The 25,738-nt window shown below is 32.7% G+C and overlaps 1 protein-coding gene across 6 annotated transcripts in view; it reads right to left on the bottom strand.

The window, feature by feature from the left end:
• The window catches only part of Kiaa1715 (KIAA1715 ortholog), a 73,213-nt gene that overhangs the window by 8,195 nt on the left and 39,280 nt on the right, over positions 1 to 25,738 (bottom strand). For 4 of the 6 annotated variants that reach the window (XM_005373417.2, XM_013512812.1, XM_005373418.2 and 1 more), the window contains exons 7-12: positions 20,021 to 20,104; positions 19,887 to 19,938; positions 8,971 to 9,186; positions 3,787 to 3,892; positions 2,372 to 2,442; positions 1,412 to 1,582 (exon numbers count right to left, since the gene is read on the bottom strand). In XM_005373417.2, coding sequence (XP_005373474.1) covers positions 1,412 to 1,582; positions 2,372 to 2,442; positions 3,787 to 3,892; positions 8,971 to 9,186; positions 19,887 to 19,938; positions 20,021 to 20,104 — 700 coding nt within the window. Of the gene's footprint in view, positions 1 to 1,265; positions 1,306 to 1,411; positions 1,583 to 2,371; positions 2,443 to 3,786; positions 3,893 to 8,970; positions 9,187 to 19,886; positions 19,939 to 20,020; positions 20,105 to 25,738 lie in introns of all 6 variants that reach the window. The other 2 variants (XM_013512816.1, XM_013512822.1) reach the window with 1 other exon arrangement.

Below are 25,738 nucleotides of genomic sequence, written 5' to 3'. Positions count from 1 at the left end.
ATCGGAAGTACACAGGCCTCTGTCATAGCTATCCGTATTCAAATTCATTTTGGTGTTAGTAAGCCAAAAGCCAAGCCTAGTTCAACACGTTTCAGGTTCACTCTTCAAAGTCGAAAAGAACTTCAACTCTCACACTAAATTTCTGATATTTGAAAATTCACTGCTTCATGTAGTGCTCATTAAAGCCAATTTTGCAATACTTAATAATTTAAGAAGAAATTAAATATATGTAACTGATAATTTTTTAAAAATTAAAAGGGTGAATAGAGACTGCAAAATAAATCATGAACTAAACTTCAAATATACACTCTACACCAGACATAGCACCAAAATATCATGACCTGTGTCATAATTTTAGCAATGTTTGTAATTAGAGGCAATTAACAAAGAACTCCTGGCCAAATATTAATAACAAGAAACAGCTGGCTCTTTCACCCTACCCTTTTGGGTTTTTTTTAATGAAACTTCCTCAAAAATTTCTCAAATAGAATGGCAAGATGAATTCTAAAACACAAGGTTGGACAAATTCTATTTCTGTAAGTTTGATTTTTTTTTTTTTTTTTTTTTTTTTTTGGTTTTTCTCCGGTACCGGGAACCGAACTCATGACCTTGCGCTTGCCATGTAAGTTTGATTTTATATTAAAGACAATATTAATCTCATGGACCTCTATAAACTATTTCAATAGAATACAGTCTTATTGATACAGTGTTCCAAAAAATGCAAAGATGACCTTCCAGTTCCAAAGTTTCCTGCTTTCTGGTAATTTTCACCAACTTGAGTGGTAGACACATACCTGTTTTATTGATGTTAGTCATAACTCTTCAAAATACTTTGTCCTTATAGTTTTTTAATAATCTGCTTCACTTGGGTAAGTTTAAAAAATGATTCCATGAAAATATTACCAGTCACATTCCCAACGGTTTTTTTAGAAGAGCTAAATCTTCATACCATGTTTATCTAGCCGGTGCTAAGTGCTGCTTATCACAATATAATCTACACCTTAAAATTTTTTTGCTTCTGAGGACTGAACCCACTGAGTTAAATACCCAACCCCTAAAACTTGCATTTTAAAACTGAAACGTAGCTGTAGGTGTGGTGGTGTACATCTCTAATCCCAGTACACGGAAGGCTGAAGCAAGAGCTTCATTGCAAGTTCAAGGCCACCTTGGGCTACAATGGTGATTTCAAGGCCAGCATCAACTACATAGTAAGACCTAATCTCAAAAGGCAAAAAAAAATGAAATAAAATAGAAACATATCATACCACACAGGAGGCCATCAGAGCAACAGCTGACATATGCATGCTGCAAAATGATAAATTAATCCACTGTTATCTATAAGCATTATGTTTTTAATATTGTTACATAACACACATTATAAAGAGACAAAGAACTTAATTGACATTCATACCTTCACTGAACTGGTTCTCTGATGAAAGTATACTTTCTGATGGCAAAGGACCAACTGAACTTGAGCCTTCCACTGCCTGCCTTTTCTCAAAACTAAATTCTGGAAGTCTTGGAGCCTGAGGTCTGGTTTTTCTTGCAGGATTCAAGAAAAAACAATAGGCACATCGAAAAGCTGCAGAGAATTAATAAAAAATAAGCAAAATCACAAATCAAAGAAAGTTCAAAGACTAAACAGGTAACTCAGAATATTACTTTTGCAAATAGTCAAGAATATTTCAAAAGTAACATACCTTGTGAAATGTATGCTACTTTAATATTATGGTTGGTATTCTAACCAATGCTAATTTTAAGACATACTCCCTAATTATTATTAGAACACTAATTTTAAGATATGAATAACATAACAAGTTAACAGGAGGTTAACTGATAGCAAAATGATATTAATAATAATTTAAATATATTATTGAACTTGAATAGAATGAATGAATGAATGATAAATAGAATAGAATGGAATCATTAGATATTCTAAAATCTAGAAACTTGTTAATTTGCTTAAAAAAAGGCAGTATGTCATATTTCAAAAGCATGATTTATCACATGAGTATTTAACAGTGGCAGCAAGTGAGAATCATCTATGAGTTTAAAAGAAAATGAGCTATTTAGATTTCACTCCAGATCCATTAAATCAGACTCTTGGTAAGTGGGTAATGAATATCCTCATTTCCTAAAGCTCTTCAGGTAATTCTGATGCACAGCGAGTTTAAGAACAACTGCCCTAGAGCCTGTTCATTACATGAAGAAGAAATCTGAATTGTCTTCCCTGCTTTGCTTAGAGTATCAAATATGCTTTCCAATGTGTACAGAGACAGTATCTAAAACAAAATAGCATTACATGGGAAGTGGCATACAATGAAATACTTAAGAGTAAACTATTTAAATCTAACTGCCCAGTAATTCTTACCAATGTATTCAAATTCTTCTTTCAAAGCCATGCCATTATGAGAAAAACACTGTTGACATATAAGGGCATACCTACAAAAAAAGAAAAAATGAACATCCCAATTACAGAAGCAGACACAGCTCATAAAAGGCGCTATTTTAGCCATCATAGATAATATGCCATTAACAGATTAGATGTTACTCAGTATATCATAAATGATAATCCTTAAAGTAAAAGTTAACCAAAGCCAAAAGGTCAACCAATTTAAAACAAAATTTATGCATCAAATTAAAAAGAAAACTAAGCAACAGTTGACTATATCTTTACTAAGTTAGCAGAAAAATATTTGGTAACATAATGTTTAAAATTCAGCATTTCCCACTGTATATTTCGAAGGATGACAACTCCCAAATAGTTGGTCACATATAAGTTTGGAAAAGATAAGTTTGGAAACTCCTATAGCAATTCACACGAATATTATTAAAGCCTCTGAGAAATCTTGCAATAAAGAAATGCATTTTTTGTAATATGCACCAACAGTTACTCTCTATACATCATTGCTCCTCTACTTTTCTCAGTTACACTTAAATGTCCTTTCATTTTCTACTTATACACATTCTCTATTTTCTGTACCTATACTCAACAAACATATGGCTTGAACAAAAGTAATCCTATTTGAAATAACACACAATCGACCACATTAACATAAAAAGCTAGTCCCTTTAAAAATCATATTAACTAGTAAAGTCAAACATTCATCTTACAATGGTGTGTGTGTGTGTGTGTGCGCGTGTGTGGGTGTGTGTGCATATGCGCTTGTGCATGTTTGCTTTTTGAGACAGTGCCTTGCTTTGTAGTCCAGTTTGGTCTTGAACTCACTATGTACCCAGGTAGGCCTGTACTCACCGCAATCCTCCTGCTTCAGCCTCCCAAGTACTGGGATTGTATGTGTGAGGCATCACACCTAGTTGATTTTTTTAAAAGTCTACACTATGATAATTGCTCTGCTCATATCATACAGCAAGGGCCAAATAAGATAATAATTGCAAAAGTATTTTGATAACTATAAGTGCTAAATAAATGTAAATTGTTCTCATCATATTAAATGTGTTACCATCCTGTACTGACATCTATTAAATTCTATTTCTTACAACTTAACACATTTTTTTCTTTTTTATGCTCTTCAAGTTTAAAAGTTTCATTGAAATAATTCAGTTTCTATAAAATTAATTTAGATTTAAGATTATTTTTCCAGATCAGTTTTAACTAGACTTTGTCCAAACTCCTACTAAAAATCAAAAAGTAGTAGCCAAAAATTTAGAGCATCTAGTGTGCACACGCGCACAAACACACACACACACACACACACACACACACACGTACATCCTGAAGACTTTTTTCATTTTCCTTCCTCTACCACCCTAGCAAAACAGTACCTGTTCTGTGGACCATCACCAACTAAATATTCAACAATTCTATCCAGTGCACCTCGTTCTCGGGGAAGAATGGGTCTTGCTAGGGGTGGACCTGGAGGATGAAGACCTGGTAAATAAAAAATATATATCGTTTATATGTATACAACATATATAAAACTTATGTCAATTACCAAGAACTATGTTTGTTAGAGTTTTTTAAAGATTTGAACAACAGCAAACATTTTTATAAATCTCTATAGAAGATTTAAATTTTCGTTAAAAATACTGCACTACAAAAAAAGTATTTACATATACGCTACGTCAAAACCACCAACATAATTTATTAGGAGATAAAACTATGTTAGGTTCTATGCAAACTAATTTTTAAAACACCCCACTCTAAAAGTCTTTAATAATAAATTAGGGGACTTCCACTTGGGACTGTAATGGAATAAGAGGGATCAGGTTAACCTTCCTAGATAAAAACTAAAAAACTACAAAATATATACAGTAACAGTCTTAAAGATACTTGATATCAGACACTGTAAGTCACTGTTCCTTTAGAGGGGAAAAACAAGACATGCCCTACAACTGCCCCAGGTTACTGCCTACAGGGGGCTCCCAGGCAGTGGTGCAAGGAGGGAGAATGCAGCAGTCTCAAAGGGTTGAGAAGACAGTGCTAGGGAGGCCAAGGTACCTCAGGTTCACATAAAAGCATACCAAAGATGAGAGAAGGCACAAAGAATACTCATAGATCTTCAGAGGGTCTCCCAGAGTATTCAGCAGACTACTGATTAGTGCATGCATTCAAAGAAACTACCTGAAAATAGAAAAACCACCCACAACAGATGAAAGAAAACAGTATTCACACCAGGCCAGAAATAGTGCCTATTTTCATCAAATTGAGTGGAAAATCTCCTAACACACAAATTACTGGGTAAAACATAAAGGTTTTGTAGCAGAATAAAAAATTTATCCAATAAAATAAATTTTGCAATGTCTGGTATCGGATCAAAAATTAATAGATATATGAGTAAGCAGTAAAATACTATCCATAAGGATAAAAATTAAATAAAATTGGCTCAGAAACACTTAAATTAGTAAGTAAATATGTTGAAACACTTATTATGCCTATTTTCCATATATCTGAGAATCTGGAGGAATGCCTCAGTATGTTAAGTAGAGACATGGAAAAATATTCCAAATGAACTTCTACATATAAAAATTATAAAGTCTACGATGAAAAATCCACAGATGGTGTGAACAATTTAGACAATACAGAAAAAAAACACTGGAGACCTTGAAGACATGTAACAGCAGAAACCATACATAAACAAAAAAGGGCTATCAGCCAGATAGATTAAAGGGGTGTGTGTGTGTGTGTGTGTGTGTGTGTGTGTGTATGTGTGTGTGTGTGTAAGTAAAATTGAAGACAGTGAAGCTGGGAGAAGAAAATCACACACCAATCATACATACATTTTTTTCTAAATTCGATAGAAGTTACAACCCTGCATATTTAAGAACATCAAACAAATTCCAAGCACAAGAAATAGAATTTTGAACCAAAAGACAAATAATCAAACTGCTTAAAAGATATATAAACAGAGATAAGAACGATAGCAGGCTTTTCAAAAGAAAAAACACAATCCAAAAGACAATGAAACAATATCTTTAAAGTTTTGAGATGTAAAAAAGTATCAAACTATAGGGAAAAAAAGGAATCAAGTTATATCATGTACAGGTACAAATTATGATAAATGTGATCATTATGTATATATAAACTATACCAATAAAAAAGTATCAAACTAGAATTCTGAATGTAAACATCTTTTTAAAATGAAGTCAAAATGAAGACTTTTTTCATACATTCAAAACTGGAAGAATTCATTACCAAAAGTACTGCACTACAAGAAATGTTAACAGAAGTCCTTCAAGCAGAAGGAGAGTAACAGCAGACAGCTACACAAGGAAATGAGAAGCATCTGAAATGGCTACCAAATGGCTATCTATGCAAGACTTCTACTATGTGAAGTGCTTTAAAAGATAATTGAATAAATAAAGGGAAAAAAATGATTTATTGAGGGCTTTATAATGTATGTAGAAGTACAATATGCAACAGTAATAGCACAAGGGTCAGGAAAAGGAGACATACTATATTGTTAGATTCTTAAAACTATGTGAAATGGTATCATCATTTGAAGGGGAATTATCATCAATCAAAAATATACACTGTAAACCCCAAAACAAGCACTAAAATAACACAAAAAAATCTTACAGTTAATGAGTCATATATTTTGTATGTGGTTTCCATGTCTGTATACATAATAAATTTTATTCTTCTCTTTAAAAAACAATCAAATGTTATATTCTATAAATTATAACTTTATGACTTTGGAAAACTGAAAGAAAACTTTTGGAAAGAGATACCCTGAATTGAGAGACAACACAAAAGGCACTGAAAAGAAATTGAGACTAAAATAAAATATGTTTGCCTTTGAAAACAAGACAGGATGGACACTGCCAAAAATATGAATGAGTTGAACGATTTATTATAGCAAGGATTAATAATTCATTAATTAGGGTGAGGTAAGGCGGGTAGCAATAGAGGTTAACATGAAGATTCCTAAACACAAAAGAACCCTGTTGGAATAAGCCTTGCAATACAAGAATACAATGTTTCAAAATGCCTGTGACACAAACATACCCAAGCCTAGCTTTCAAGTAGTAATACTACATTAGTATTTTCAAGGAATAACAAAAACAGATGTGCTTTATAAATAAACATGACATTTTTTTATTCCCTTTAAAGTAAATAAACATGACTATAAGCACTGTTACTATCTAAAATGGAGATAACTGATACCAAAATTACTGCTGATAGAAAGGAAATTTAGTTTCTAGAACAAGTTCTTAATATTACTAATAAAGTACGTACAATATTATTGGTTACTTGTGCTAATCATGTTCAATTACTGAACATTAAGCATAAAGATTGTTATTGTAATTCCTCATGATCAAATTTTCAACTTCAAGAAGCATGCCTCATTAGATATATTTTGGTTTAATCAGTGCTATGGATTAAACTAAAGGCAATGCCAACAGTGGTGGCACATGGCACATGCCTGTAATTCCAGCACTTAGAAGGCTTAAGCAATAGGATCACTGCAAGTTAAAAGCCAGCCTGGGCTACAGTGAGTTCAAGGTCAGTTTGAACTGCATAGCAAGATCCTGCCTCAAAGGAATCAATCAGTCAACCAACCAACCAAAGAAGGACATTATACACAAACATTTTACACTGAGCTCCATTCCCAGCTCCCAAATTAGATTCTGAAAGCATTTAATGTAATTTTTGCTACATTATTTTATATATTTAAAGTAAACATGTCCACAAAGCAAACAGAACATATAAAAGAACAGATTTCATGGACGTATATTAAACCAACCCCTGCATAATAATAACTTCAAATGATACACCTTCACATTCATGCTGTTATAGACAACAGTAATTAACATAAGCATCAAAAGTAATCATTGTAGGAACACTGGTCATTTTTACATAGCTTGGCAAATTATCAAGTACCTGCTGGCTATTAATTTTCAAACATATGGGAGCTCTGTGGTAATACATATTAAATTGATTCTCTCCTACAAATATGGTACAATGAAAAAATGAATTACTAACCCATACTATAATAAATCATTCAACTCAGTCATATTTTTGCCAATGTACAACATAAACAGTCTTTCACACAGAAACTAATTAGAAACTTTAGCAAAACATGTGTTTACATGTCCATGAAATTAAGGTCATTGTTCCTTCTGTAGCCTTGCATGTACAATACAGTTCTTATTAGTATATAAGTTGCTAAACTTTATTTCTTTAAAACTAGATTCACAAGTGTACATAATTATAAGTTCTTTAACAACCAAGCCTGTAATTTATAAATAATGAGTACCTTAGCTAGAAAACTGAAAGATGAGTAGTTTTCAATCAATTTAACTAATTTCACTAAAATATGGCTGACTTACAGTAATATAGTTATATGTCAAACTTACAAGCACTTTTCTAAGTTATTTTAAAAGCATGAAATTTGTATACATTTCATTTGTAGTCAGTCTTCCCTAATTTATTTATAAATTAATAATTCTCTAGTCTTCTAAAATTTTATGCTGCATTTTTGAAGGAAAATAGGCCAAAAAGTCTAAAATAAGTAACATTCAGATTTTTTATTTTATTAATGATCTGATTACCTATGTCAACGACTACCTAGCTTCAAAATCACTATATTCTTATATGTTAATAATTAGCCATGAATACAAAAGTAATCTAAATTAGAATTAAGTATCCTAAAATAAATACTGTATCGATCATCTAAATGGAAATTCACGTAAAATCATAGGATATGCTAACACTATGTATTCCCATGTTCCATTCACACTCCAAAAGAACCCCTAGAGTAGTATGCTAAATGTGTACTCCAGGATGAAAATCTCCTACAGAGATACCACACTGGGGCGCTGGGGATTCAGCTCAGCGCACAGCGCCTGCCTGGCAAACGCAAGGTCGTGAGTTTGATTCCTGGTACGGCAAGAAAAAAAAAAAAAAAAAGATACCACACTAAAGGGGAATCCAGAAATAAAATATAAAGGCAATGTTAATAGAAGGTAATGAAGAATTAATCAGAAAATACTAAGGTTCTACAACTTAGAAAAAAGAAAAAATCTATAATCTATATTAACAAAAGTAACAGTCAGCATTACAATGCAGGAACAGTCTTCCCGAAATATGTTTTCATATTTTAAAATGTACCTGCAAAAAAAAGTATGTGGAAGGATTAGTGAAAAACAAAGTACTTGCCAAAAGTGTTCTCTTTTATCCCTATTATATATAAATCTGAAGCCATTCTAAAGTTGAATATAAAAAGATATGTTATACTGTTGACTACAGAATAATACTACAGTTTTATTGCCATTTAAACAAAGAAGCCATAACAGCTAAATGAGCTCAAGAAATAGGTTTCAGTATCACAAGGTGCCAGCTGTAAAGAGTTATGGCTAATTGAATATGGAACTCCTGCTTAATCAGATAACTGCTCTGCTATTTCCAAATGAAATGCCATTTCCATACTGTCTGAAAATGGCCTGTTTTATTGGTAACCAGAGAAAACAATATAAACTGTAAATAACATTAAGTGCTCTGTTTACCCATTCCAGGCACTGAAGTAGCAGGGGATCCAAGACGTCTTAGTAACATGTTTGATGGAAGGCCTGGAGTAACAACAGTTCTTTCTGGTGGTCCACCAGGGGCTGAAGAGTCCTTTGGTGGTCCAGGAGATACTGGAACTTGTTGAGGAGGCCCCTGATTAGAGCTTGCCGGTGGTGGAGAAAGGTTTCTTTGAGCAGCTGTTCTCTGACGAATCTCTGAGAAGAATATTCATACTAGATTTAATACCCAATATTATATATTAGCCAATATGATGATATTTATTAAAATACTGTGATATCAAAAGGCACTATACTGTACAGTCAAAACTGCTTACAATAAGGAATCCATAAAATGTAACACTGAAAACAGAGTACTTGGTTTCTGAATCTAAATTCAACTGTACATGTCTATGTACACATCTTGACTTATCTAGTAATATCAAAATAAATTCAATCTAATAAAATAATCACCCAATTATGTATGATACCTTTTCACATTAAATCTTCCTATTTATGATAAAGGAAAGAAAATTGATCCAATTAGTGAAAACTTCAAATATCACATCTGTTTTTCTATATTAGAAATGATAATTTTAAGAAATAAGTAAATATGTACATTTTAGAATTATGAAATAATCTAACCATAGAAATGCTGAAAAAGTATTCTTTACTATTTTGATATTACTCCTAGTTTCCTTTATACTATTGCTATTTTTTTTAGCAAATCTCTTGCGACACAGTCAATAAAGGAAAACTTTCAGTTTCCTCACAAACAAATCTTAGCTTTTCGTTACAGAAATTACTGTATAAGATTCTTCTAGCAGGAGTCAGCAAATGTGCTAAATGCAGGCTTCCGTCTGTTTCTGTGCTTTCATTGGAAAATAGTCCTGCTCTCTTGTTAACATATTGTGTATGGCTGCTTTCACAGAGTTTAGTAGTGGCAAGAGAGACCATATGGCTCTCAAAGCCATTTACTCTCCGGCTGTTTACAGCAACTATTTCACAACCCCTACTCAATAATATGAAATTAAATTCTAACATTTCCTATTCCGATCAATATGTTACTTGAATGTCAACAGTAAGATCTCAAATAAAGAAGCCCTTACAACTTTTTAATTTTACATATCATTAAATTTTCACAAATTCTGAATTAGTGGCTGAAACTAAAGATGTTTTCATTAGCATTAACAGTAAAAACACATACTTCCTGAAGCAAAACACTTTAGACTTGGACTCTGTATGACAGACTTTGCTAAGAATGTTGTTGCCAGTGTAGCTCTAGTGTGGTACCTTAGTCTACCACAATCTAATCTACTAGGTAAGGACTTGGATCCTATAGAAAGGTTGTTTGGAATCCTGGTTCTAGCTATGTGATAGGTTTGAGAAATCTGTTTCTTTATCTGTAAAATTAACCTCTTAACTCATAAAATTGTTTGAGGATTAGATAATATGTGTTAATTGACTACTCACATTTACTGAAAATTTATTTCAGATGACAGTACAACTCCATACAACTACTTTTATGGGGGCGTGCTGAGAATTGAACCTGGGGCCTTGGCCATGCTATACCAGAATCACTGAGCTATACCCTAAGCCCCTCCTAGGTTTTTTTGAAATTATTTCACCTATAATTACTGGGACAAACAAATCTGCTAATTCAGTCTCTAACAAGCTGCAACAATAAAAAAAATTACAAGCATATTATCATTACATAAGTGGAGCCATGTTTATATTTTGATATTTTACATGTAGTTTACGTAGAAAATCAGATATTACCTGAACTAATCATATCCTAACATTTCTTATATATTAGCTGGTTATCTAATTAATTCTTACAAAAAATACTTAATAGGTAAGTTACACAGTAGGAAAGCCATTAAATGTGCAAAAGATACTGGAATCAATAAAACCATATTAAGACTTGATAATTTAAACTGTTAATTGAAAAATAAGTCATTCAAATACTGTATATGTCACTTTTAGACAATTTTTAGGTAATGCTTATCTCAAACATTACACCTTTCATCTACATCAAAAAAAGTTTAGCATACATTAGGCTATATTCGCAAACAGCTATTACAGTTTTACGTCTTCTTTTTTTTTTTCTGTTTTTTTGTTTTTTTCTGGTACCGGGAATTGAATTCACGACCTTGCGCTTGCCAAGCAGGCACTGTGCCGCTCAACTAAATCCTCAGCTCCCTTACAGTTTTACTTCTTCAAAAAAGATTGAAGACTGCTTCCTCAAAATGTGCCTTTAACCTGTAAAATTTAACTTAACATTCTCTTTTACTATTACTCTTATGCTACTAAAAGGTGAAGTCCATAACTAGGTGACAAAGGACATCATGTCTAGTAGCCCATAAAAGACAATCAGCTTAATAATTCTAGATTTAAATGCAGGCAAAGAGAAAAACATGGTATAGAAAAGTCATGACAGAAGCAAATGTAGTTTTGTCATTTTCAAAGGAAAAGCAGTTTATAAAAGATTACTATATAATGATTAGTTTTAAATAGCGAGCAACATAGTACCAAATCTGTATTTGGTAAAATGTTATGAAACGTTCTATAGTCTCAAATTAGAAATATCTAAGATTTATCTACTCTTAGCTGCTTGACACACTTTTTTTATATTACCGTAAAGCATCTAGTACTCAACACTGTTTATATTCAGTATTTCCTATGTGTAAATGTAAAATACAATTCTCCAAAAAACAATTACTGCTGCAAGCATTGTATATTGATCAAAATACCATAAGGAGTAATTCATAATGTCAACTTGACTGGAAGATGGCTTAACATTATAATCAAATCAATCAATGATTCAATAAAAATCACACTCACCAAGTATGAGGACAAGACTCTACTACTTTTAGACTCAAAATGTAGCAAACAGAAGCAAAATGAGATTTTTTTAAATGACTATGTTATGGTAAATAAAAGGAAACAAAGTTTAATGATAAAATAGCATAGTCATGAAAAGCAGACTCTAGATTTAAACTTTCTTAATTTTAACTCCTGTTTATTTCACTGTACATGAAACCTTTTCCAAGTTCATGACATTTCTCTACTCAGCTTCTTCATGAGAATACTTACTCCTATGGTTGTTGTACAGATTAAATGAGAAAATCAACACAAATAGCTTAGCCAGAGCAAATGGAAAGTACTTAATAAGCAATAGCTATCAGTAGTGCCAACTTCAAGGTTCTAGAGATTACAATAAATCAACAGCTAAGCAATCTAGAATTTCTAAAGCAATTATTTAAATACATATGTAGATAATAGCATATGTACATTAAATGTTCTCCATACATTGTGAAGTTGTGTAAATTTACAATTTACATAAAAATGTACATATATAACTATTTTGCTATGCAACAATTATTGAGATGAATGCTTTCTATAATACAAATAATTATCCCTTCTTTTTTAAGTCAACCTAGGCACCTACAGTGTCCACATCAACCTTAACTCCTAGCTCAATACTATAGAAGTAATCTTAACATTTCAAAAGGACTGCAAGACAATGAATCACTCACAGATTCTCCTGTGAAACAATTCACTTAGAATATGTAACACAGGCACTTTCCTTACAGTGAATCTCAAAGTTTTGGCAGGCATCTAGACAGTATCTTGACTCCTCTTCTAACCTCCCACTTACCAAATCTAACTGCCATCAAGCCCTGTCAGTCTACTCCTGAATTCTCTTAAATCTCTTCTTCTTAACTACATTGCTATAACTTTACCTAGTGCAAGTCTTTAGCTCTTATCTATATTAGATAATATTCTAATTGATCTCCATGTTTCAATTTTGCTCTCTCTTCAATCCATTTTCCATATTACCAAGAAAAATGTTCTTAACCTAAAATTCAAAGCCTCACCAGGAGTGCTGTCATATGCCTATAATGCCAGCACTCAAGAGGACCTCCAAGAATTCAAGGCTACCCTGGCTACATAGTGAGTTCAGGCCAACCTAAACTACACAGCAAGACCTTGTCTCAAAAATAGATAGATAGATAGATAGATAGATAGATAGATAGATAGATAATTTTTAAAATGGAATTAAAATTCAAAACCTCTAAGGACTTTCCATATAGCATATAACATAAAGTTTCTCTTTATAATGTTGCAATACAAAGTCTTTCATAACTTGATTCCTCCTTCACATTGAATTCTGTCTCCCTTTTTCAAAGATAAGAACCTTCTCTCTTTGTCAGGGATAAGGCACTATTGTACCTAAAGGCACTACTTATACATCTTCTTTACCTGAAGTAAAATTTCCCAATCCTGTTCTCAAAGAAAATTATTTTGATTGATGCCTACTTTCTACATTAGTTGTGGTCCTTATATATCAGACTCCTTATTTGCATGTGTATACCCCTTTTAACCAAGCAATAATAAGCAGGACTGCATCATTAAAGCCTCAGGATGTGGCAAAGTAATTGGCACAGGGTATGAGCTTAATAAAGGTCTATGAAATAAATCTATTTTCATCTTGCATTTCAATTTTAAATTTCCAACTGCCCATTACCAAACTTGCACAGTGTGATAAGAATAATAATGGCCTCCCAAAGATGTTCATAACCTCATCCCCAGAACCTGTAATATGCTGTGTAATACTGTATTCACCAGTCAAAACCTCAAGCCCGGTTAAAACCAACTATATGCCTATCCCATGCGTACACCTATTCAGGTGAACATAAAAATCCCCCAGCCATATTTTAATTCCTGAACAGAAATTTTAAGCAGCTTTTTGGATACCTCGGTATTTCTATATTTCTCTAATTCATTTATTCTTTTGTTCTGCTAAAGAATTATTTCATGCTCCTAACTATATACTTCCCCAAACCTCATCCTTATTAAGAAATCAGACACTACAGGAAGATAATTTCCTCTACCTACCTATATCTATCCCATGTTCTCCGTGAGCCCTAATTACTACAGAGGAATTGTCACATTCCTATCAAAAGCCAAATTCTCCCCTTGTAAACTGGATTCCTTCTCACCTACTTATGGACAGTTCTCAATTATCTCCACTCTCTCCTATGTTACCAATTATTTCATGTTTCTTAGGCTTTTACGAGAAGCACACAAACATGTTATTCTTTCATATAGTATGTTTGCTCGTGCACAGAAAATGCTTCCTCCTCCAGCCATCCATTTCACCACTTTCATTCTATTTTTTGAGATAGGGTCTTGCAATGTAACCCAAACTTTCTTCAAACTCTTGGCAATCTTCCTGCCTTTGCCTCCTGAATGCTGGGATTACAGGCATGCACCACCATACCTGTCCATTTCTCTACTTTCACTCAAATGAGTTGTCTCCATTGTTTCAAAATTTTCTGACATCTTTCTTTTCTTTCTTTCCTTTCTTTCTTTCTTTCCTTCCTTCTTTCTTTTTTTAAGGTACCAGGGATTGAGCTATATTCCAGCCCACAGTATCACTGATTTTAATACATACAGTACTAAGAACACCCAGACATATCTCCAGCACATATAATTCCTGTTGATCAGACTCATACTCAAATGCTTTCTTAAAAGCTCTAGTCAGATGTCTGGCAGGTATCTCAAACATACCCAAAATCAAACCCAGTTTTTTTTTTCACCTCATCTCAGCTTCCCTCCAAAATATGACCCTCTTGCCTATAATCTCTTTAAATAGTAACTGCATCTTTCCAGTTACTCCAGCCAAAATCCTTCAGGTCATCCTTAGCACCTTCTCTGATTCTGTGTCTAATCCATGAATAAATTTTGGGGGTTCTACCTTCAAAACATATGCAGATTATGCTTAAATCACTTGAAGTTAGTGGCAGTAGGGATTGGGCAGAGATTGTATTAAAATTTTTAGATAAGTTTTTTAAAGAAAACATTTCTAATGTTACTAACCAAGACTCTACCTCCGGTGCTTGCCTAGATCACTGCAACAACTTCCTCATTAGTCTTACTGTTCCACCTTTGCAGCAGCTTCTCAAGTGTCAACCTTCCTTTAAGATAACACTGTAGATCATGTCAAGCCTCAACTCAAAAGGAGAACAAAATTTAAAAAACAAAAAAGAACACAAACAAACCTAATGGAGAACTGAAGTTCTTCCAATGCTCCACAGTCTACAAGGCTGTGTCCCTTGTTACTTCTCTCGCTACCTCTTCTACCACTCTCCCCTTGCTCCATTCAGTACAGGCCTACTGGCCTTGCTAATTCTGGAACACTCTGGACATGCGGATCACTCTGAGTCCGGGCACTTACTGACTCCTCTATCTGGAATGTTCTCCCCTCACAGATCTCCTCCATGGCTCACACCTTCACTGTTTTCCTATTGATCAAATGTTACCTTTCCAATGAGATCTTCACCAATAACTTTATTTACAACTTAGTCTGGCTGGGGAGTGCAGCTCAGTGGGAAAGCACTTGCACAGAGCCCACTCGGCTTTGGATTCAATCCTCAGTACCAAAAAAATAAATAAACATGTAAATCTGCCCTCATTCTAGGCCTCCTTTACTTTCTTCTACCTAACACTAATTTACTGTCTATCTCCCCCTCAACAGATGGACAGCGTTTTTCTCTATTTTGTTCCAGAGGGTCTCTAAAAGATAGTAGAGACTTATGAAACATACACTGAAAAAACTGAATAAATCAGAAATTAGCACATAAAAAAACTAAGTCCTGAATCCTATTAAAATATTGAAAAGAAATTTAATTTCTCATATCCCTAAGTATCTAGATTTCTTTATCCCATGGAAGCTATTTATACTATGACCAGTTCCCTTCTTCATTTAAATCCAAATTTTATTACTTTTTAATCTAATGAGAAATAAAATACATCTTTTAATCTATGATTTCTTTAGAAATAGAATAAATACTAAACATCTAAGTAGCAAATAAGTCTATTTAATGTGTAAACATACAGATACCTGTTTATTTAATCCTTTATATAAAATAGCAACCCTGACTAAGACTAAGATACATTCTCTATTAAAGAAAAAAGGTCAGGACAAAACTTCTAAGGTCATCAGAAACAAAGAAAGTCTGCAAAACAGCAACATCCAAAATAGGGATATAGCTCAGCGACACAGGCACCTGCCTGTGAGTTTGATTCCCAGCACAAAAAAAAAAAAAAAACCTCAGACAGTAACAACCAAAAGCAGTAAGACAGGACAACTGGATGTAGTATGGTATCCAGATGGGAACCTGGAATTGCAAAAGGATATTAGGTAAAAACTAAGGAGATATGAATAAACTATGGACATTAGATAACAATAATATATCATACTGCTACAAATGTACTCATTGATATAATATGTTAATAGGGGAACTTTGTTATAACAGTACAGGAGAGTTCTGTACCATCTTTGTAACTTGTAAATTAAAACAATTCTAAAAAATAAAATTTATCATAAGGTGGAATTAAGGATAGATAGGTGGTCTAGTAACCATGATACTCATTTTTAGTGTAAAATCTAAGCAAATCAAAGAATATTATTCTCAAAACTTATAATCAATGTAAGCAAGGAATATATCATTAACAACTCCGTAATGCAAAATAAAAGAAAGACCCCTGCTATACATCAATCACAGTTCTGGTTCACCAATCATCAAGAGAGCTAGCAAAATAAAGATACAATAATTAGATTCACTTTGAAGAGTAGATCTTTTCCAGGGCCAAAGGTATACATATGGACATCACTTAGTAGTTTTTCCCACTTTCTGTTAAGTTCAGAAACAGGCTAAAGTCAAAATACAAAACTAGAGACAGAGACACAGAGAATAAGCATGAGAACAGTGGTTTAGCAAAGAAATAGAAGACTTAGATTCAAACTGACAGAAGCTGACAACTTAAACATAAAATCAATGACTAAGTCACCTATAAAAATGATTTTAAAAATGTAATGATATTAGACAAGATTAAATTAAACAAAGCCAAAATATAACTTTTAAAAGCAGAATAAAGTTTGGGTATCACTTTGAATTTTTTTAAAGTTAAGAAAAAAATTCAATACTACTTAATTATAATATACCTAGAAGAGTGAGAAATACTAGAATAATATATAGAAGAAATAATTTTTTAAAAAACAGTAAGTTTTAAGCTTATTGAGATCAAACAACATATTCATCTTTTTATTCTCCAGGGCGTCTGCACAAATATTATTCAACACACTTTTTTATATAAGTGATTCATTTATAACTAAATGTTGATTCTCTCTAAAAGAATTATCTAAAAGCAGAGAAACCAGCAATAGTTTTCTATAATTACAATATGACAGTAGAAGGAAAAACTTTATTTGGTTTTCAAAAGTTTCCAAGAAAACTAAGTTTAAATTTTTGAAACAATTTATGTTACTGAATACAAAACATCTTATGATGTTCCTAAAGGGCATCACAAAAATTTGACTTTTTTTTTTTTTTTTGGTCTTTTTGACACAAGGCCTCACTATGCAGTTCAGGCTGGCCTTGAGCTTATTCTGCAGCCAAGGCTCGCCTCAACCTCTCAACAATCCTCCTGCCTCAGCCTCCCGAGTGCTGATTGAAGTTTGATTTTTTAATACAAAATTTTTTAAGCAATAGCTTTCTGTACAACATCCCATTTTAAAAACATATTTATTAAGGCTAATTTTCTTTGCTCCTAGTATTTTTTATATATTGTGAAATGATTACTATAGTCAAGCTAATTAACACATCTATTATCTCACAGTTACCCTTTTTTCTATATGCAGTAAGAACACTTATAATCTATTCTCTCTGCTAACTTCAGGTATAATATGTAGTATTGCTAGCTAGAATCACCACACTGTACATTAGGTTTCCAGAAGTTACATTTATCTACATAAATGAAACTTTGTATCCCCTGACTAATGTGCCCCCATTTCCACCACTCCTTTTCACCCCTGGAAACAATCATTCCACTCGATGTATCTATGAATTCAACTGAAAATTATTTTTGAAAAAGTAGTATTCAATATACAAAAATTCTCTAGAAATTATAGAAACTTGGTCTATAGGACAAAAAAATTTCTATATTAAAATAAGTATAAACCGTAGAAAAATTTAGTGATTATGAAAAGTAGCAATTTCATTGCAAGTATAAATATCATTTATTATAATCACATGAGCTCTTATCAAACAAGTAATCTTTTAAAAAAGAAAAAAAAGGTTATAATGGAGTATTACTCAACTATAAAAAAGATAAACTCAAGGCTTTTACAGGTAAATGGATATAACTAGAGACCATACTCATAAGTGAAATAAATCAAACCCACATGTGTAAACATTGTGTTGTCTCCCTACTGCAAGAACCTGAAAGAGTAAATAAAACCCAAAAGGTATAATAGATCTTGTGAAAGGGGAAGAAATTGCTCAAAGGGAAGGAACAACTGGGATGAGGGAAAGGAAAAAAAGAAAGAATGAAGGAAGGGGATAAAAACATGTGTGTGTGTGTGTGTGTGTGTGTGTGTGTGTGTGTATGTAGAAGGATGGCTGGGACAACTGTACTGCTGATGTCTGCTGGTTTACTGAAAGGGACAGTTAATGCTTAAATTTTTTTTGAACAATTCTGCATGCTTATATCTGGTAATCTGAATAACTAATTTGAAGACAATATGCAATATAACAACTACTGGTAAATTCCTACCATCTTGTTTAGTGAAGCTCTGTATCGTTTCTAATGGTTTTTATATTATTTTTATTCTCTTTAATGGTTTGATCAATCTTGCAGTCTTACATCTGGTAATCTGAGCATCTTCGTTGAAAATCACAATATAACAACCACTGTTAATTCCTATCGTTTTGTTTTGAAACCCTGCATCATTTTTATTGTTTTTGTGTTGTTTTGTTTTTGTCTATGTTGTTGTTATTTTGATACTGGGTCTTTTTATTCTCTTTAAAAGAAAAAAAAAGAAAAAAACAGGCTAATACATCTATAAACCAAAATTCTGCTTAAGGATGAGTGAGGTGGATGGAATTCTTTCCACATAGCCTGCCAACCAGAAAATCTAAAACTATGTCTTATTTAATATCCATGGCCTTTTGAATATTCATAAAAAGATTTACTTTTCAAAGTTCTAAATGTCATTGTAACTTTTAAAACCAGGTTGTAATTCTCATGAGTTGCAAGAATGGAAGTTATATTTTAAAAACTAGTAAGTTCTACATTCCAACAAAAGCCTTACAAATTTTATTAGGTTCCAGAGAAAAGAACAAAGATGAAAACCAATACAAACTCCATACTGTTGGTCTTCAGAATATTTTATGTCACCACTTCTAAACTCTTACATAATATTGAATAATGTAATAATGGTGGCTAATAACATGATAAGACAACCTGAAAGAGTATTTTCTAAGTAGTAAGTTTATTTTCTTCTCATTTCTAAATTATTACATTTTTTTCCTAAATAAAATTATTGAGAAGAAACTTCATATCGGACAGCACTTCATCGTATTCCTCAAGAGTAATTCACAGGAAAAACAAAAGAATAAACCATAGGGCTAGGGTGCAAGTTAGCTATAGTGTTTATCTAGCATGGTCAAGGCCCTGGGTTTGATTCCTAAGACCGATGAAGTAAAATAAATCATAAAAGGTAAGAATTTTCATAAGATATTCAAGAGATTATTATTTGAAAGGGAAGCAATCTTACAAAATACTGGTAAGTTACATAAATCTCAAAAAATTAAAGCCAACTACACATTTTAATTATACATTCAATCTCAACAAATATGCAGCATTCTAACTTATTAACATATTCCCATAAAATTAAAATGAAATAAAATCACTGCTGCCTACCCTAAATGATATCTCAAATTACAAAGTGAAATTTAACATAAAAGCATTCTAACTAAGTTTTTACACACCACCAACACACTTGGGAACTCACTTGGGTAAATATGGATCTTCCCAACAGCAGCAGCAGTTTCTACAAAGTTATTTACCTTGTCCAGGTCTTGGAGTCACAGCTGCTCCAGCAGATGGCGGCTCCAACTCCTGTTGATTACAGTAATGTTACTACAGCGGCCTAATACAATAAGCAGTTCATAATAAAATGGCAGTAACATTACAGTCTTACCTTTGCTTTCTTTGAATCTGGATCAAATCTTTCAAGAATTAATTTAGCTGTCTTATAAGTTTCTTTTTCCATGACTTCTTCAAGCTAGAAAGAAAAATTTCCATAAATTATCATATTTTAAAACATACACACACTACTTACTTTTCTAAGTCCTATTCAGAAAGTACTCAAGTACCAGTCTTAAAATAAAGGGAACAAAAGCTTTCCTTCTTTTTTTTTCCTTAAATGCAGCACAAAATACATGCAGACAGAATGAAAGACTTCCTCCAATTAAATAATTAAAATCTAGATTTTAAAATGGCTTCTAACCTCTAATATGTTACTTGTATTTAACAGCTTTACTGCAAGGAAATACCAAATATTGCTAATTGTTTACATATAATGAGGAGAATAATTACATGCACCAACTTCAATAATGGAATGTGCAAAAATCTATCAGCCATCATTATTGGAAGTTATTAGACATGACAAGCAAATGACAGGCAATTCCTCAGATTTATTTCCTCATAGCACTTAATGCTATTAATTTAAAGAAGGTCGTTAGCCAAGAGCTTTACAAAATAAAATCTCTGTGCCAATTAAGTGCTGTCAGCATCGATTTTAGATTATTTATTAGCAGAAGCAATTAGCTTGCTGCAAATACAGTGAAAACACTAACTGGGAGAACAGCCATGGAATTTGCTCAAATGACTTTAAAAGCTAAATCCCTCCTCAGCCCGCAGCAACCTCACCCTGCCTTTTTTTTTTTAAACTTAGATTTAAACAACTTTAGAGGAAAAAACTGAGCACAGAATTTAAGTAGAAATTTTACTGAGTTCTAAGCTCACACTTGGATCTGTAATTAAAGCATTTTATTTACCACAACTCAAGTCACTTTATAGCTTAATACATGGGCTTAATTTTTAAAGTAATCACCAATAAAGTATGATTTTAGCAGTTATGGCCCAACATCAGAAAAAAATTTAAGTTAGTATAAGACAGTCATAGTTATGACAAGTATCTAATACGGAAGATAAAATGCTTTCGGAAAAATTGGAGCAGGACCTTTTCCTTCTCAGTGACCACTAATAACCACTTAGATTCATTAAATGTCATATTCATTCCAAAAGACACTTATTTTAAAATGTAACCCGGAGCACATTTATTGAGTTAAAACACAGCTAAAAATATTCTGCCACAATAGTAGTTAATAGATTCTTCATTAAACGCTCAACTCAACAATTAAGAAGCTAAGGGTTTAGATGAATGATTTATTAACCTCAGTTTAGTGAAATGGAAGTGTTTTCCTAATTATTTCAAATTTATGATAACTTCTCAAGACAAGCAAGTTGGATTATCTAATAAAAGAGAAATGTTTGTAATTTCAGAGTTTGGAAAAAACTAGGAGTGGAGGTAGAGAGAAGGTGTAACATATAATCTATATGGAATACCCAAGAACTACATCTCTGACCTCTGCAAATTCAATTTTTGGTGTTTTAAACCAGCACTGTCCAGTAGAACTTTATATAATGATGGTAATGGGTCTATACTGCCATGACAGAAATCATTGAGACACATATGATAAGTAAACACTTAAAATATTGTTTGTGTGACTGAGAAACTAAGTTTCTAGTTTTGTTTCCCTTTAAATAATGTAAATTTAAATAGTCATGTAGTGCTAGTGGTTACTGATTTAGACAGCACAGGTCTACTATTTAGCTTAAAAAGAAGAGCTACAATTGTAACCTTTAAAATAACATACAAGGCTGGGGAGATAGCTCAGCGGCACAGCGCCTACCTGGCAAGAGCAAGGTCCTGAGTTCGATTTCTGGCATCAAAAATTTTAAAAATTAAAATAACATATAAAACTTGGAAGCAAAACACTACTTCAATAAATGACTGCAACTCCTAGTACATTATTCATTGAGTATTCATGTGTGTGTTCTTATGTTTTAGTTATTTATCTTATAAAATCATTTTTTAAAAGTACTAAAAGGTACAAATTCATGCTCATTTTCCTTTGCAGTTATGTCTAACAAAAAGATTCTCATAATAGCTTACTTCACACATTTATCCACGTTTTAAATGAATAGTATGTTTTAAATACAGGATCAAAAGAAAGAACATGGAATTGAAATTATAAAATCTGAAGCGATCTGGGTTCATGGGCTGGGGATGTAATTCAGTGAAATTCAATCTCTAGTGGGGGGGTAGTGGGGAGTGTGAGTTAAAGCTTATTTCTATTCTTAGAAATACTGAGCAAGTTTATTTGCCTGTTGTTAGCCTTGGTTTCTCCTCTTGTAAGAAATATACGGAAATACTTTCTTCACAGCAGCAGTCTAGAATTTAACTAATGTAGGAGAAAGAGTCCACAACAGTGAATAAAACACTGACACAAAATTTTCAGCGATACTTCTATTATTCAGAATGGATCTGAAACAGTGTTTCTAAATACCCTACCGATTAATCCAAGAATTCAGAAATTAAAAATAGGAATTTGTGAGAATTCCTTAAGTCATTGAATTACTATCCTATACTTTGCATAATATACTTTAAACATAATGAGTGGTATTATAAAAAGTGAATCTCTCTGTGATAAGGTTTTACTAAAAGTTTCATGGGCTTTTTTATTTAAAAAGATAAAATAATTGGGTGTGGTAAAGCATGCCTGTAGTTTCAGCTATTCAGAAAGCTGAAACATAAGCATCCTCTTGAGCTTAAGAGTTCAAGGCTAGCCAGAACAAAAGCAGGGAGACTCCCACATCTAAGTAATTAATTAAAGAATAAAAATACCTGTTTATTATGAATCAACATTACTATGTCAAGATTATATTCAACAACATGTAAAAATAATTTCTATCTGATATAGTCATTTTATCACAGAAAACATTAAAAGAAGAAAACACTGGTTCAGTATGGTGTCACACACTTGTAATCCCAGCACTCTGGGAGACTAAAGCACGAGAATCATTAGTTTGAGGCCTCCCTGAGCAACTGAGCAATTTAGTAACACCTTCTCTCAAAATAAAGAAGTTTAAAGGGCTCAAGATGTATCTCAACACAAAGGCCCTGGACTCAATCCCCAGCAACAAAAGGCAGCGGGTGGGGGAGCCTAGTATAAGATAAATGGCAAAGGAATTTTTTAAACTGTAAAACATGATTCTACAAATGTCTAATACTGACATTACCATTCTAAAAAGAATTAAGAATTAAAATGTATTGTGTATATGCCCCACACTAGGTGTAGTCAGGTACTACAAACACGTACTACTAGCAAATGAAAATTTTAAAACACACAAAGCATTAATTGCTCAACCTAGTATACTTTAGTTCATAAAAAAATGCCAGATATAGAAAGCTTTCTTCCACTTTTCATTACCTTCAGTCAAATTACTGAGAGTGGATCCAAAAGCATCTTCAGTTAGAGTATTAGAGAACATTCTATTACATAAACTATTATGATGATGAAGAAAATATTGTCTGCTCTACTTTTGTTCTACTGTTGAAATTTATGTTTTTATTAGTTCAGATTTTAAATCATTTTCTGATTTCTAAGAGTATTGCACATGCTTTTTTATGCATTTCTTCTGTTAATATGTAGCCTATAGTGAATATTTAAACACTGGAAAACATCAGAAAATATTACTTGGCAGTATACAACTATAATTTGAAACTTCTAGTGAAGTTAACAACCCTACAAAGAAACAGATGCTAATACGACCAATTAATTTATGGACTTATTTTTGCTTCCAAAACTTATTTCATGGAGTATCATTCATAACATTTACTTAAATCATACTATATTAAACATATTAGTATTTATTTGCGAGAATGACTTGAAAACCAAAATAAAGGGGGGCGGGGGGCGCTGGGGAGTTAGCTCAGTGGCACAGCACCTGCCCGGCAAGCGCAAGCTCGTGAGTTCAATCCCCGATACCGGAAAAAAAACAAACAAAAGAATGACTTGCCATTAGTAAGAGACAGGGACACAAAAGCATGCTTACAGCGTGGCCAGAAAAGCCATACTGATTAGACTGTGCCACTTCTACGTGTCTCTGTCCGGCACCCAGAAATGCTGGCATTACCCTGTAGCTCAGCACGTAAGAATTTCTTGCTCTTGCTTTCAACTAACACTTACAGATTCTCTTGAATCAGTAACATCTGTAGCTGATTAATGAATTTTAATTCTCAGAGAATTGTAACATTTTTCCCATGTTCCCAATTTCTCAGGAACATATATTTCCTGAGAAGTGCCAGGAATTACCAAATAGAAACACTATTCTGGAAAAATGAAGCCATTTAAAGAGGTAATTTTAACTCCTACACTTTAAGTCTTGACTTTGAATTGGTTTAAAAGAATAACCACAGATGCAGAGGGATTATCTACTACTGTACAGATTATACAGTGATTAAAATTAAAAACGAAAAAATAAATTTAAAGAGCCACAAAATACTTAAGTGGCAAAATATACATGTCCAAACTTGGGAATTTCTAGATGACTAAAGATTAATTCCTAGCTTTATTTTCACAAGTAAATATTTACATTAAGCTCTTAACGTGTAAACAAGATGCTATTCCTTTTCCTTTCCAAGTAATGTAACTTTTTAACCAACTGGTAATTCATATTCATCACTACAAATTACACTTTTATAAATTTCAAATTAAATTACAATCCTATCCAGATTAAAGAGATGAATCCCTAAGGAAATCGAAATTAGTAAAATACGAAGTAGAAAATACAAGTTGTATTAATTTTGTTAACAAAAGAAAAGTGATGAGACACAGATAACTAGATTGATAACCATTATTTAAACCTAAATATCAGTGAACAAAGTAATTTTGATTATATTTAGCTATTGCCCAAAAATAATATCCCCCTCCAAAAAAAAATTCCTCTTTTGCCTCTCACTACTAGCAGGATCATCAGCACTGAGCAGCTTCCTAATTCACCCTTAACACCTATTGTTCCAAATGCGGAAAGCTACTCCAGCAAAGCAGTGCTGTTAAGGCTTGAACAATAAAAACCAAGGACTAACTCCCAACAGCCAGAGTATTATAACCAGTAACAATCAAGCAAATAAAAATTACCTTCTCTAATTAATAAAGTAAAGCCAAGTTATCTTCCTTTAGTCATATCACAAGAGAAATGCCACACTGAGCTATTCTGTAATACTGATATACACAGTTATGAACCACTGAACTGAATTTCCCAACTGCCATCAGATGTAGTATTTTTTATGTCATAATTCCCTCAAGGGCAATTGAAGTAGCAAATACTGTAAAGTTCGGCTTTCACAGAATTTTTCAAGTCTGCTTTGTTACTCTACAAAATTTTTGCCAATCACACATTCTTCAAGATTCTGTTTTCTGGTCATAGGATATTACTGACATAATGCTGCTTTTCATCCCTTAGGATTTTGTTTGTTCTGTTTTTGGGGGTTTTTTTTTTGTCTTTCTCCTTGTTTTTTCTACAGTGGTGTCCCTTTATCCATGAGATATGTATTTCAAGACTCCTACTAAATATGTGAAACTTCAGAAAGTACCAAACACATTACCTATAATAATTTATTCCATAAATTAACAAATTAACAGTATTAACTAATATACAATTTAAAGATCATAACATACGATAATAAAAATGAACTTAAAACTTATGAATTGCTTACTTCTGGAAGTTCTCATTAAATTTTTTGGCTTTGGTTTTGAGATGAGGATCTCAGTATGTTGCCCAGACTCGT

This window comes from Chinchilla lanigera, unplaced genomic scaffold (assembly GCF_000276665.1).
Source record: "Chinchilla lanigera isolate Chin_1 unplaced genomic scaffold, ChiLan1.0 scaffold00002, whole genome shotgun sequence".
In the NCBI taxonomy this organism is placed as follows: Eukaryota; Metazoa; Chordata; class Mammalia; order Rodentia; family Chinchillidae; genus Chinchilla; species Chinchilla lanigera.
This window is presented reverse-complemented; position numbering and strand designations above follow the sequence as displayed.